The following is a 13,862-nucleotide window of genomic DNA, read 5'->3' on the forward strand; positions in this document are numbered from 1 at the left end:
ATGTGTGATTTGTAATATTGGAACACTTCGTAATGCAAATCAGAATTCTCTTCGCTGAGGAGCTTCCTAAAGTGTTTTCCGTTTTTTTTTCATACTGTTAAAGATATCGAAATTATTATTAAACATATGTACAAATTCTGCATCTGCCGCGCACTGGTTCGTATGAGATAATCAAAGGCCGAATATACGCTGTTACTAATTACTTGTAGAGCTGAAGATACCTTTATGTTTGAATTTCGAAAGTTTAAATGCCTGTCGTTTAGATTCTTTCGTGATTCCAATTATTATGTTGCTTGTTTGCCGTTTCATCCATGAGTAAACATGCTAACAACGGTTTCGTCAATGCAGTATTTTGATTTGCTCTTTCCCGTATAACATCCAAACACTCTTAAATGATCCCAGGATCACCATTAACATTCACATACCATCGAGTGATAGTACGTAGGGAGGTAGTTTAAAATTCAACACTTGCCTTACATACAAGTAAGCTCTAGGAGAATAGAAATGTAACGTTACGGTAAACTTTCGGAGAATTTCACTGTAAGTGCATCCATATGTGCAATGGGGGTCTCTCCTAGCTGCGTGTGCAGCTCATGTTTTATGCGTCTACGCCATTCTCCGTCTTCGGTCTGTCTCCACCGTAGATGATTCGCAGCACCCTCCGTTCGAATACTCCAAGAGCGCTGAGGTCCTCTGAGAGCAGTGTTGTCGTCTCTAGCCCATAAAGGACCACCGGTCTATCAGGTGTCTTGTACAGTTTCAGCTCCATACGGCGGCGCACTCGATTGGATTTCAGCGTCTTACGAAGTTCAAAGTAGGCACGCTTTCCCACTTAAATGCGTTTCCGGATCTCCTTGCTGGTGTTGTTGTCAGCGGTCACCAGCGATCCTAAGTACAAGAATTCGTCTACCACCTCAAGCTCATCGCCGTTTACGATGATCCGGGGTGGGAGGCTAACATTGTTCGCCTTGGAGCCTCTTCCCTTCATATAGTTTGTTTTTGACGCATTGATCAGCAGTCCAATACGCTTAGCTTCCGATTTTAGTCTGGTGTAGATTTCCTTGATGTTGAAGTCATCAGCGAAGGCTTTAAGCTGATCCCGCTTCGTAACACTCGTGCAGATACCCGCTCTTCGTATAACACCTTCGAGGGCGATGTTAAAAAGCAAACAGGAAAGTCCATCACCTTGTCTCAATCCTCGGCATGACTGGAAGGGACTCGAGAGCGTATCCCCGAAACACGCACGTTACACATCACACGATACATGGTAGCCTTGATCAGCCGTGTCAGTTTATCCGGAAAAACATCCTCGTTGTCGTGCATGATCTGTCATAGCTGTTCTCGATCAACTGTATCATAGGCTGCCTTGAAGGCGATAAAAATCTGATGCGTGGACACGTTGTGCTCACGACGTTTTCGCAAAATCTGTCGAATTGAAAATATCTGGTCCGTGGTTGCCTGGGCTGCCCATGGAACCCGCCTGCTACTGCCCCAGGAACCTCTTGCTTAAAGATGTTAGACGTTGAAATAGAACTTGGGAGAGTATGTTATAAGCAGCGTTGATGAGCGTAATGCCACGATAGTTGCAGCACTCCAGCTTGTCGCCCTTCTGATATATCGGGCAAACGACTCCCTCCATCCACTCTTTCAGCAGTTTTTCCTCTTCCCAGATCTTGGAAATGACCCAGTGCAGTGCTCTAGCAAGTGTTTCTTTACCGTGTTTGTAGAGCACTTCTGGCAGGCTGTCTTTGCCGGTGGCTTTGTTGTTCTTCAGCCTCCCATTCTCCCGCTGAATTTCGTGGAGGTCAGGCGCTGATACCCGGTCATCTACTGCTGGCACGTTCCAGCGCCGCTTCTGTTTGTTGCACTGCCATTCAGATGTTAATCGAAGTGCTGCTTCCACCTGTAGACCACCTCGCTATCGTTCGTGATGAGTTCGCGTTCGCGTTCGCGGCACATAGCCTTTACGGGATTGGTTAATCTTTTCGTAGAACTTCCGCGTATTTAGCTTCATGATCACGGCGATCCTCCTGCTGGCACTTTTTACGTAGCAACATCGTGGTCACGTCGTTCCTTGCTCGTCTGTACTTGGCCAAGTTCTCTATCGTCCTTACCCTAAGGTAATTCACCTAAGTCCGGCTATTCTCTGTCACTCTGTCATTCCCAGTCATGGAAGTCGTTTCTGTCACTCGGCGCCTCTGTTCCTAGTGTCGTTGTCGCGAATTCCCTGATGGCCGTGCAGATCATGATCCATCCTCGAGAGAAGTTGAGGGTAGTGCCGCTTCAAGCTGTTACACATAGACTTCGGCAGCTTGCCGGATGGTATCCCTACCGATGACAATCTTGATGTTGAGGGCAGCTGTCGTAGACGTCCTCAAGCTGTGCGTAGAAGGATGTCTTTTCAACATCGGGTCTTCCTTCATGCAGGCAGTGCACATTGATGATAGAGTAATTGTAGAACCACCTTTAATTCTCAATACAACATCCTGTCGCTTAGCGTCTGTCACTTGATCACACGACTATGCATCCTGCCCAACATCCCAAGGGTTTTACCACAGACTAACAGACATAACACGCCGAACAAATTTTCAATGAAATCATCGTTTGGATGATTCCAGTACTTTACGTTAGTAACACTAGCACCATCTGCTTTCGTGTTCGCGTTGCGTCATGTACATCGACGTCAGCGCCAGCGTTACTGCATGAGTCAAATGGGGAACTACAAAATATGTACACGCTCATTCTGGATAACCCTAAACTGAGTCAAAACCTAATCAGTTTCGCTTGAACTGTATGTACTCAAAATTGAGTAGAAGTTGTTTTACTCATTTTTGAGTTTCACCGAATGTTATAGAAATTGAGTAAATATTACCCATATTATACCTGATGCGCGATGCGTAAAAGTTACTCATTTTCGACTCAAAAATGAGTACTTTAAGCTCAAATGAGGGAATTTCGGAAAAAAATATCATTATTGACGCGAGATTATTATATTTTGCATTTTTAATGAATTTTATCTAAAAATTTTTTATTTTATTGTAAGAAATTTACCTTTGTTCGCCGGGACACGGGAGATTTTTGAATTGATTCGCCGTATATCCAACCAACGAGTCCTGGTGAAAAGAAAATTTGGCATTAGTTGCAGTCAATTATTTCAAATTATGAATTACCTACCGATAACAACTAATTTCAAACATTTCTATTTCCTCTTTTTTTCAAGCGGTTTGCTTGGTTTACTGTTTGCTTTTAATTGCAAAATAATATAACAAAAACAACACGCAAGCACCAGTTACCCAATTTTGAGTAAATTTGCCGCCATAATCAATTTAATTCTACTCATTTTTTGACGTCTTCGAACAACTGAAAAAAAAGATTAAAATTCAACTCAGCCGCTGAGTAGCCCAGACTGAGCGTGTATGAGATTGCATGACAGCGGCCTAGACGACGTTTTCGCGCGATGACTGTTATTCGATTGAAAATTTGAAATGAACGTTTTTTGTGGCGATGGAGCTAGGTTCCAGTGTTAGGTCTGTTAGTCTGTGGTTTTACGATATATATTCAAATAATTGAAGCGTTTCTTTTGAACGAATTCGTTATGCCTCATGATCGGTAACCGACTTACCCGCATAAGACAGTAACCCAAATTACAAATTATCTTTCGAATTAGAAATAAGGCAACCAAACTAATGTAAAAATGCAACAGATGATAACTATTCAATTGTAACGTTAGATGTTTCGTCCCCCTTCTGGCTGCATCCTTGAACCCGTATTGCTCGATTCTGAAGGGCACATCTGTCAGCTGATTTGAGCGTATATGAAACGTCAAAAGCGACAATATTTTGTTATTTACATCGTCATTCACTCCGTTTCGCGTAATTCATAAGAGGCTTCGAAAAGTCATTGTAAGAACCTCAGCCAGATAAACCGAACAGCAAAATCATTCCGTTAAACAGAACGAAATTTCGTAACTATTAACTGTTTGGTAGTGTAGTGGTTGCTTTTCCGCCAGTGCAACCCAAGTCCGTTCAACTGTTTGTGTTTTTTTTTTTCTCAGGGAAGGAAAGCAGCCTGCTGCGAGCGCTAATTCGAAACAATGGTGAGTTGATGCCGTTTATGAAGTTCTTTGTTCTTCCTGTGAGCTGCTCCAGAAGCTGCATTTTTTGTATAACTATTTCAGTTTCAGTTCAACGGGTTCAATATGATGTTTCCGGACCACTCGCGTCCTTTTAATACGACATACAAGTGCTACTCGGTGTCGATGCTACCCGGAAACGAACGGCAAGATGTAGAAAACGGAGGAAAAAGTGAGTATATGCTAAGCTAAGGTTTAGTTGATGCAAAATTTTCGATTATCTTTTACAGTTATAATGCCACCGTCTGCGCTGGACCAGCTGACGAGATTGAATGTGGAATATCCAATGCTGTTCAAATTGACCAACAGCAATATAAATCGCAGCACACACGCCGGCGTGTTAGAGTTTGTGGCCGACGAGGGAAAAATCTACATTCCCTATTGGGTAAAATATTTTGAAAAGGAAGCTTTACAATAATTTAATTTTTTTTCTTCGCTGTAGATGATGCATAACTTGCTGCTGGAGGAAGGTGATATTGTCCAAATTGAAAGTGTCAGCATCCCGGTAGCAACGTACAGCAAATTTCAGCCACAGAATGTAGAGTTTTTGGATATCACAAACCCGAAGGCTGTCCTGGAGAATTGCCTGAGGAACTTTGCCTGTCTCACAACCGGAGATCTGATTGCGATCAAGTATAACAATACCACGTACGAGCTGTCGGTTCTGGAAACGAAGCCTGGTCCGGCGGTGACGATCATCGAATGTGACATGAACGTCGAGTTCGCTCCCCCTGTTGGCTACACGGAGCCCAACAAGCGTTCCAAAGAGGACGAACCGATGGCGGTTGATCCGGCCGAACTGATGCCCGAACCTGCTGGATTTGTTGCGTTCAAGGGAGCTGGAACCCGACTAGATGGCAAGAAGAAAAAAGAAGGTGGCTCGAGTGAAGTGCCATCGGCACAACGGGCCAACTATGTTCGTGGCATTCCGGACTACGATCATCCGTTCGGATTGCTACGATTTGATCGGACAGTGCGGAAGGTCGAAACGCAGGATAGTAAGACCGAGGAGGATAACTTCAAGGCCTTCCAGGGGGAAGGGTTCAGCTTGAAGAAGAGCCGGAAATGAGTTTGAGGTGTATTTTTCTTATATGCGTACTTGGAATAAATTAACTTTTGCGTGATATATGACTGAACGTGAGATTTTCGATTAGACTGTACACATTTTATCGGTTGACCACCTGCCAAATAGTGACTTTGATAAAAGCAAATATTTAACACTATTACACGTGACAAGTCGAGAACACTTCACCGGACCGACCAATTTTTGTATTACAGTAGTTGAATTCCAGTCAAGTAGCTCGACTGAGTTGACGACGTCTTCGGTCTAGCTCGACTCGACAGGTGTCGTACACAAATTACGTAACTCATGAAGGGCAGTGGGCGGAGGCCAGCTAGCTGGCATCCCGCCATGTTTCGAGGACTAACATCTCAGCGTGTGTGTAAACGAGATAGCATATCACCGCCACTTTTCATACGCATAACATAGCATCTGTCAATGGGGCCCGCAAATTGCGGATCCGCAGTGATGTTAGCTCCTAACGGAGCAAAGCAAATAAGATAGAAATGCCAGCTAGCTGGCGGAGGCAGGGGATGCGTTCATTGTTACATAGGCGAGGGGGGGGGGAGGTAGTTAAGACAGTTACGTAACTGTGATGATTGCCTGAAATTGAAAAATGGAGAATCCTTCTTCAAGCATTCATTTTCGAATATTTGGGCATTTATTGAATCTCAAGTGGTGAAAACGTATTAAACGTTTTTTTAACCCATTTGTCCAGTTTCCTCCGAGAAATCCTGGTCTAGCGACGGATCTCTTGGGTGATTTCTGTTTGTCTTCAAGGTGTCTTAAGCAGGTATTAGACGACGCAAATATTTGCTATTTTCGGTACGATTTTTATTTGCACAAAATAAAATCTGTATTGAAAAATAGCAAATATTTGCTTCGTCTAATACCTGCTTTAGGCCTCGATTCTCTGGTTTGTTCCGTTGCTGGTTTAGAACTTTTTTGTCCAAATCACCAACTGGTGCTGACTAATACCAGTTTCCAAATTTTCTTCTAAGTGAAAATTTTTGTTTGTTTTCAGATTATATTTTGTGCTGAAAATATTCCACACCAAGCTGAAAATTTTGTGAATATCAGTGATGATACATTTCCTTGTTGAGCCGTGCACGTTAAGCTTTCTTTTCTTATTATGATCAATAGGAAAAACTCGGACTGTTACAACATTCGCATTTCACATAAAAAAGTCAAGTTTCTTTCGCTTTTGTTCGGGACTCTTGATAAACGAAAAATTCTACATCTCCTTTTATAATACTTGTATCATCTTAACATGCCTATTCATGAATTGTTTGTATCAACCTTATATAAAGACTTGCCGGGGGAGTACTGCAACCGCATCCACACGACCTCCTACAATTGAAAACATTATCCTAGGGAACATACAAAGATTTTTTCCCAAAACTTACCAGTAAAAATAAAAATGCTTTCTTTTGGAATCGAAAAAAAATAATTCAACCAACCGTCGTTCAACCTAGAACCGTTTCAAGAACTCTTCGGAGCAAATACGGGCCCGTGCATTGACCGCTAGCTTCATTTCGCTGATTTCCTTATCGATTTCCTCCATGAAGTGAATAACAAAGTCCACCAGCTTGTGCTTGTACATTTGCTCGGTGTGGGAGTTGGTAATCAGAAAGCTAATGTCGTAGCCCTCGATCGGCTTTCGTCGCAGGACGATGAAGTTTTCCGCCCGCATCATCATGAAGCGGGTAAACTTGTGGCACAGAATCTTTTCGATTTCGTCAGCCTGCTTGACGGCGATGCTGATCCGGACCGAGTTGACACTGGTTTCGATCAAAACCCGTTCTTTCTCGTTACGGGAGATAACGACCGGCGTTAGTAGCAGCTCCTTGCTGGAGCGAACCTCTACCTCTGGCTTGTTGTGCCGTTCCACCACCTGGGAGGAGAAATTAGTCAGACACATCGCCGCGGTTAGGGTGTGACGAACTGCAGTCAGATAAGGTTTGAGCGTTGCGGCCATAGCAGACGGGGCTGAAACGTGACAAATGGTTAAGCATATAAGCACAGCGGCTACTGTTAGACGGTGGTTTAAAATACTTGGTAAAAGTCCTTAAATTGCACAAATTTTTATGAAAAACTCTCCTACTGATAGCGATAATCTGTTTTTTCTTTGATTATTCCTTTTACGAACCGATCGATGACAGTTAATACATATGGCTGTCAATCTAGGGATCAGCTTGAAAATGGATCGCCCTTCAGAAAGATGTCGAATGGCTGCGTTATAGCAGAGATGGTCAGGTTTGATATTTCTGAAATCGTATACCGAATACATTTTTTTCACCAAACCCGAACCCGACGGGTACGGGCTGGGTTCAGGTTTCGGGGTTTCGAACCCGACCATCTCTACGTTACAGTTAATCAAAAATGCCAGTATCACGTATGTATTATGTAAGTGGTTGTAGTTTGTAGCGTTAGTAGTCAATGGAATATAGGAAGGTACGGAGATGGTTTGGGTCTCGGGTTTAAAGAGCTTCTTTTTTGTTAACAGTGATGACGTTGAAGTCAAAAAACAATGCCCAAAAATCAATGTTCGGTACATTTTTTTCAAGAAATTTTCACACGTTATGACAGTTTACGGCTGAAAACGCCTACCTGCGTCGTTAAACAATGCGGAACACAATTCTCAATGGCATTTTCGTGTTTTTGGAGATTTACATCACAACCCCAACACGTGCTTCTGTTTACCTTTTTTTCGTTACTAATACAGACAAATGTCTTCTTCTTCCTCACCTTTGTATACCTCATTGGTTTGTAGTAGCCATATGAAAGCCCCCACGTGGTTGACTACGAATTTTCATTGGCACAAGAAATACTGAATGTGTTACTAATGAAAACACTGTTTTATATTTTTATCAACATAACAGGCATGAGGATATGTTTTCACAGGTTACGCATTAACTATTACCGAGTGGTATGCCGTTGTTAATTCGAAGCCGATTGCGTGGTGGCTCGAAGTCGGCCATTTGTGGCTTCAATACACTTCCATTTTAAACACCAACATCTGTCTTGTATAGATGAGGAAAAAAAATCTGTCTTGTGTTGCCCCAGCTGCACTGCATGAAGGTTACCATAACGATAGACGATTAAAACGACTGTTCGACTAACAGCTGACGCTGTATTAAAATTGATGATGATGATTTGCAGACAGCATTTTACCTATCAAGATTCTATTTCCAGATCACGAGTTTACGTAGCGGGAAACTTGATTTAAACTAATAAAATTCCATTCCAACTCCCTATGTACCTACAAGCTCATGTATAGATAACCTCAAATTGAAAACGAAACCAAATCTCATATATTTCCTATTTAATATATTTTCTCAACAGTAACCAATCTAACAGATACTGCATAAAATTTCTAATCAGCTGCATTGTAAATTCCCTTGCCCTACAGAAAACATCAAAATGGGCTGCGTTCAGTGTCCGCCATTACCGCTCGGGGAAATATGTACTGTCAGAACTAAGCTAAGCTTGTTACAGATCACTTGCTTCTTGATGCTTTTAACTTCCCAGCTTTGGGTCGTTACTTTGGTCTCCTGTAGAAAACACTATTGGGCGGACTTTCAACCCTCCCGTACCGTTAATCACTGAACGTCTCACAATTATTTTAATGAAGAACAGCTTGAAAATTACGAGACCATACAAATTTTTTCATTAAGTTGCTTTTCGCGGGAAGGGAGAGTTAGGGCATCTTCAGCGGTGGTCTATTTTTGAAACAACTTTATACTAGATTTACACCAGCGAAACCAGAATAGAACCAGATAATATAGACCAATTTTTCATTCTCCGCACCGGTGTTGTATATCTTGTTGTTTTGAACCGCTGACATCTGTCACACTGTCAACAATTCAATACCCCATGCTATCAGTTTATGAGAGTTGTTATAATAAAAAGCACTCAATATTTAACAAACGGAAATTCGATAATTTTTACGCACATTAAACGATGACTTTGGCAAGACACTATATCCACAAGGCTTTATGGATTTGGCGGTTCGACCCGAGCGTTAGTAACATTTCTCACGATGGATTAGTATGATCGAAAAATTTCTGTTACAAGTTGGGCTTCAGAGGTTAGCGAAAAATATTTGATCGCGTGATGTTCGTCTTCCGTTTTCATCTAATTAATATTTCAAATTCTTGCAGTTCTTCAAACTTGGGTTGGGTTTTGAGGATATTGAAACAAGCCTGCATTTTGAAAATTTCAGTTCAGTGTCTTCGAGGAACATTTTTCTGGCTTCTTAAGGTCTCCTTTAGTCTCACTACAATTAAGGTAATTAACAAATACCCAACATATTTGTCATCCTGGTGGCTGATGGTTGCAAACCAAGTAGTTGAACCTACGGTCATGGTCTTCCAGAATTCCCCCTTTTGCCGATCGGTTTTCTTGAAGCCGAAAACGACAAACCTGTTCATTTTCTTCTTCGGAAAATTCACAAAAATGAATTGTGAATTGTGATAAAAAATCTTTGTTTTGTTTGTTCCCCAACACTCGCAAAACGCTTATATGAAAATAGCTAAAAATGAGGTATTCAATTGAAATATGACATTTTACCCACCTATTGGTAGCGTACGAAGGGTTTTAGAACGATCTATTCCTCGTTCCAAAAAGTGACAAAAATAGACCAAAACATATACCAGTTTCAAATTTTTTCAATTTAGATCTGGTATAAAAGAAAATTTACACCACCGGTGCAGCAGTGAATTAGAGTTTGTTCCAAAAAAAAAATAGAACAAAACAACGATTTGGACCACCGCTGAAGATGCCCTTAAGTCCCGAATACACACACGGTGTGACAACGCCTTCCTGACGAGAATTGCCAGTACCTTCTTGAAACCTTCTAATGTGCCTTCTGGCATCTACCACCTTCTACTCGTCTACACGGAAGGCGCAATCACGCCGCTAACCTTCTTGTCGTTATGCCACCCATTTCATGTTTGTTTATGTTTGTTGGTAGAAAAAATAAAGCAACACACTTCTAGAATTACCAGCAGGCGGAAAATGATACAGCACGGTGTCGCCAGCGCCTTCGCCAAAAGAAGACGACACAAGACCGTGTGGAAGACACAATGCGTCTACACGGAAGGCAGTCAAGTACGCAGCCGAAGGAGGCGAACGACTACCTTCTTCACTAGAAGACACAGCCAGAAGGATCTGGCATGAAGGCGTCCCTAAGGAAGGTGCAATCACGCCTTCTAATTTGTATGGAGAAGGTGTCATTACGCCGTGTGTGTATTCCGGCCTTTAGTAGGGATTAAATTTACTTGCGCATATCTTTTCACGATTGAACGTCCAAGTCGCTCTTTTTTGGTAGTAAGGCTGATACAAATTTCGAATTCTTTTTATGTCCAAGGTTATCAAAGTTAGCAAAGAGGGTGGCAAAAAATAAATAACACCGAGACGAAATAAAAGAAATATCTTTGATCAAAGTTTGTGTGCAAGTTATGACGTTTGTAACTTGCACTCAAATAAATGTTGAAAAATTACACTTTATTATTATTAGTATTTATTTCGCTTGCCATTCGACAACACTCTCGCTGTCACCTGACTTGTTTGTTGCTAAATTAAGCATTTATGCTGTCGGAAAATCAATGAAATGAACAAAACGGTTTGAGCTTTTTTTTTCTTCTCCTTCCAATATTCAAGATTTTTAAAGAGGGGGGGGGGGGGGGGGTGACATAAAATGAAAATAAAATTTGTAACGGCCTAATAGGATAGATTTATATCAAAAACGTGTTATTTTCGTATAATCAACACAAAAAAGGTGACATCCATATAAAACGTCACTCAATATATAAAATATTACTTTAAATTCGCTTACTCCATTTTTGTAGTGTCTTTTTACACATGATTTAAAACAAGATTTAGAAATTTCCATATAAATCTTCATTTAATAAAATGGCAATAAAATAAAAAAGAGGAACCAGGAAGAAGATTTTTCTTTTCGTATATTTTAACGTTTACGTATATTTTAACGTTTTAAATATTGCAAAACATTTTACTTATCTTGTAGATTATGTCCTGTGAGAGAGAAAAACTTTTTGACAAAATTTTTCAATTTTCTACGCCACCCGAGCAGTAGCAAATATTTTTCAAGCTGACCAAATTACTGTGGAATAACTTTGAAATATAACAGTTTGGTTTATGTGATAAGACACAAATGGGTTCTTGAATAGCATGAGGGTATGTTTCAACTGAAATCAATTAAAAATAATCGTGTATTTTGTATTTCGGACTTTTGGCCAACTTTTTGGGTCAAATACTCCTATGTGCGTCGGGCACTCGGCTTGGTGGGGGTGTAGATGCTGCTTGGGTGGCTACGTTGCTGTTTCAGAGATGCGGTAGTTTCGCTGGTCGGATCCGTTCTTCTGGCCAACTGAGTGTTGTAGTATCGGACGAGGCGGCGTCGGTGGTCACCGGTGGGGCATCACAAAGGTAGCACCGGCTTGTTGATCGATGGATAATTGGCTGGTGGATAACCCGGTGTCGCTGTTGCACTATATGGATAGCTTCAACTGGCTTCAACTCGCCTTTCACCACGGCCGCGGTTTTCAACGACGCGCCAAAACTTAGCGTACAAAATGGCCTTCCAATTTGGCCACAAAAGGGTCTCACTTAAGGCGTTTTTCCGCCAAAACTTCGGAACTGGATCTTCAACGCGCAACTACACTCCTCCGGGTTATAATCAAAAATTCTCCCGCATATTTGCTATCAGACCTTTTTATTTACAACCTGTCCGCTTTCCATCGTAGACCCTCCCTTCTGCGTAGCGCACCAGCCCGTTGTTTGTACCCGACGACTCGAAGCTTTTATAAACTTATCGTTTAGTTTGGTGCCAGTGTTTTATTTTTTTTCTTCATCTATAATTTATTTGACACGGCACAAATACAATTCAATGTTTAACGGCGCCAATTATATCTGGTAGCTTACTTTCTAAAGTATCTTAATAACTAAAAGCAAATTTTTTATCCTCGCTGCCGACTACGAGCTGAAACTAAATCTAACTTAAAGCTAGAATGTTTTGCATTAAAAGCACTGATTTGTTGTTTGATGGTTTTCCATCGCCATAGGTAAGTAGCATATTGAATATGTTCCGCTGCTGGGCCAAGATATTACGGACTGGCATATTGGGTTGTCTCCCTCGGGGCCTGAGAGTATCGTGCGGGTCTAGTTGCAGTTTCCGGATCCGGGGTCTTAACGTGTTCTTGTCGTTTGGTTGGATGTAGGTGGAAGGGAATAGGATTAAACTGGGGCGTGGATGGATTTCAGGAAAACGTATATAAGGGACATGTAGGATAGGTCACGGCTCGCCAAGACATCACGAACAGAAACAGCCGGCTGCCTAGGGTTTTATTTATCATTATTTGATTATTTTAGAACAATTTTTTGATTTGACCTAATCAACGACTTGTTTTCTCCTAAATTTAAATTTTATATACATGCAATATACAACAAAATAGTTTAAATAAATAATTCATATAAACAAACAAAAACTAAGCAAAATTGCACCAAACGAGGCTATTAAACAAAACTCAGATATAACAATGGAGTATGTATATGCGTAATTTTTGCTTAGACATTTACCGACATTTATTTATACGTGTAAGCAAACAACAGGCATCGTCAAACACAAATTGTGGACCTCGCACTGCGGTTTGCTAACACTAGAAGAATGACAATATAAATAGGAGTAAAGATTAAGCTGGCTCAGTGACCAAAGGGTTTTATTGTGACCGTCAAAGAGTTTGGTCACAAGCTAAGCTAAGATGAGCCAAAAGATAAATGACAATGACCGCTTCTTTCGAGTTCGCAGCAAAACTGGCACTGTGTAACGTGCTCAAAAATAGTAAAAATTGTTTGAATCGAACTGCACAACGCCACCCTAACTTTCCACGAGCGTTAATGGCGGACAATGGACGCAGCCCATTTTGACATCTTAAGTAGGTCAGGTTATTTTCAATCGCAGTAACGGAGTGGAAAATGTTACAACGTCGTAGTATAGCAACCTCAATAAATAAATTTGTTTAATGTTAATTTGAATAACAAAATGCCTATAGTTCGTTGAAGTTGCTATGCTTCGTTACGATTTTGTTAAATTTTCTACTCCGTTACTGCGATTACCTGACTGTAATGGCAGATGATGCACGCAACCCATTTTAACGTCTTCTGTGGGTCAGGTAGGACCAGGCAAAGATGACTAGAACAAGATACCTGACTCTTGCAGAATTCATCGGACATGATTGTCGCTGCGCGTGAGCTTAAGTCGAACTAATTTATACACTGTTAATTTGATGTAGACCTGACGTCAAAATCAACTGACGACAAGGCCAAGACATGACTGCTGAAAGGTGAAAAATTTTTTTCAAGTATCCATGTGCACGACTATACGGTGCTGCCATCTTAAAAATGATAATAATGTGTACGAATGTTTAGTTCTCAAACATGAAACTTTCCAGAAGGATCAAGTATCGGCGCATCAATTAAGCGTACTATCAGAACTTCCTGATAACCACTATCAGCACACTCTTCAGCCAAGTTTTCCACTCTTGCCGAGGTTAATTAAGTTAATAATTAACGATAAAGCTTCTACAAATATTTCCACCAAAAACCAAACGCGAAATTCCTAGGTTGATATGGCAATCATAATAATAA

General features: G+C 41.1%; 2 protein-coding genes across 5 annotated transcripts; one reads left to right on the forward strand and one right to left on the reverse strand.

Annotated features, from left to right (window-relative positions):
- The first annotated feature begins 3,835 nt into the window (after window positions 1–3,835).
- LOC129729891 (ubiquitin fusion degradation protein 1 homolog) lies at window positions 3,836–5,268 on the forward strand. Of its 4 annotated transcripts, none has more exons than XM_055688767.1 (5): window positions 3,852–3,982; window positions 4,055–4,096; window positions 4,178–4,304; window positions 4,363–4,517; window positions 4,575–5,268. In XM_055688767.1, the coding sequence occupies exons 2-5, from the start codon at window positions 4,094–4,096 to the stop codon at window positions 5,199–5,201; spliced, it is 912 nt and encodes a 303-aa protein (XP_055544742.1). In that variant the 5' UTR covers window positions 3,852–3,982; window positions 4,055–4,093; the 3' UTR covers window positions 5,202–5,268. The 4 variants fall into 4 exon arrangements, with proteins under 4 accessions (XP_055544741.1, XP_055544743.1, XP_055544742.1 ...); XM_055688769.1 differs by having other exon boundaries at window positions 4,184–4,304; XM_055688766.1 differs by having other exon boundaries at window positions 3,836–4,096.
- Window positions 5,269–6,350: 1,082 nt separating this feature from the next.
- Window positions 6,351–7,380, reverse strand: LOC129729894 (actin-related protein 2/3 complex subunit 4). Its single transcript, XM_055688771.1, has 3 exons — window positions 7,248–7,380; window positions 6,599–7,181; window positions 6,351–6,542 (listed from the first exon to the last, which is right to left on the reverse strand). Exon 2 carries the CDS (start codon window positions 7,168–7,170, stop codon window positions 6,664–6,666), a length of 507 nt encoding a protein of 168 aa, XP_055544746.1. The 5' UTR covers window positions 7,171–7,181; window positions 7,248–7,380; the 3' UTR covers window positions 6,351–6,542; window positions 6,599–6,663.
- Between the last annotated feature and the right edge of the window lie 6,482 nt (window positions 7,381–13,862).

The sequence above is a fragment of the Wyeomyia smithii genome, chromosome 3 (genome assembly GCF_029784165.1).
Source record: "Wyeomyia smithii strain HCP4-BCI-WySm-NY-G18 chromosome 3, ASM2978416v1, whole genome shotgun sequence".
In the NCBI taxonomy this organism is placed as follows: Eukaryota; Metazoa; Arthropoda; class Insecta; order Diptera; family Culicidae; genus Wyeomyia; species Wyeomyia smithii.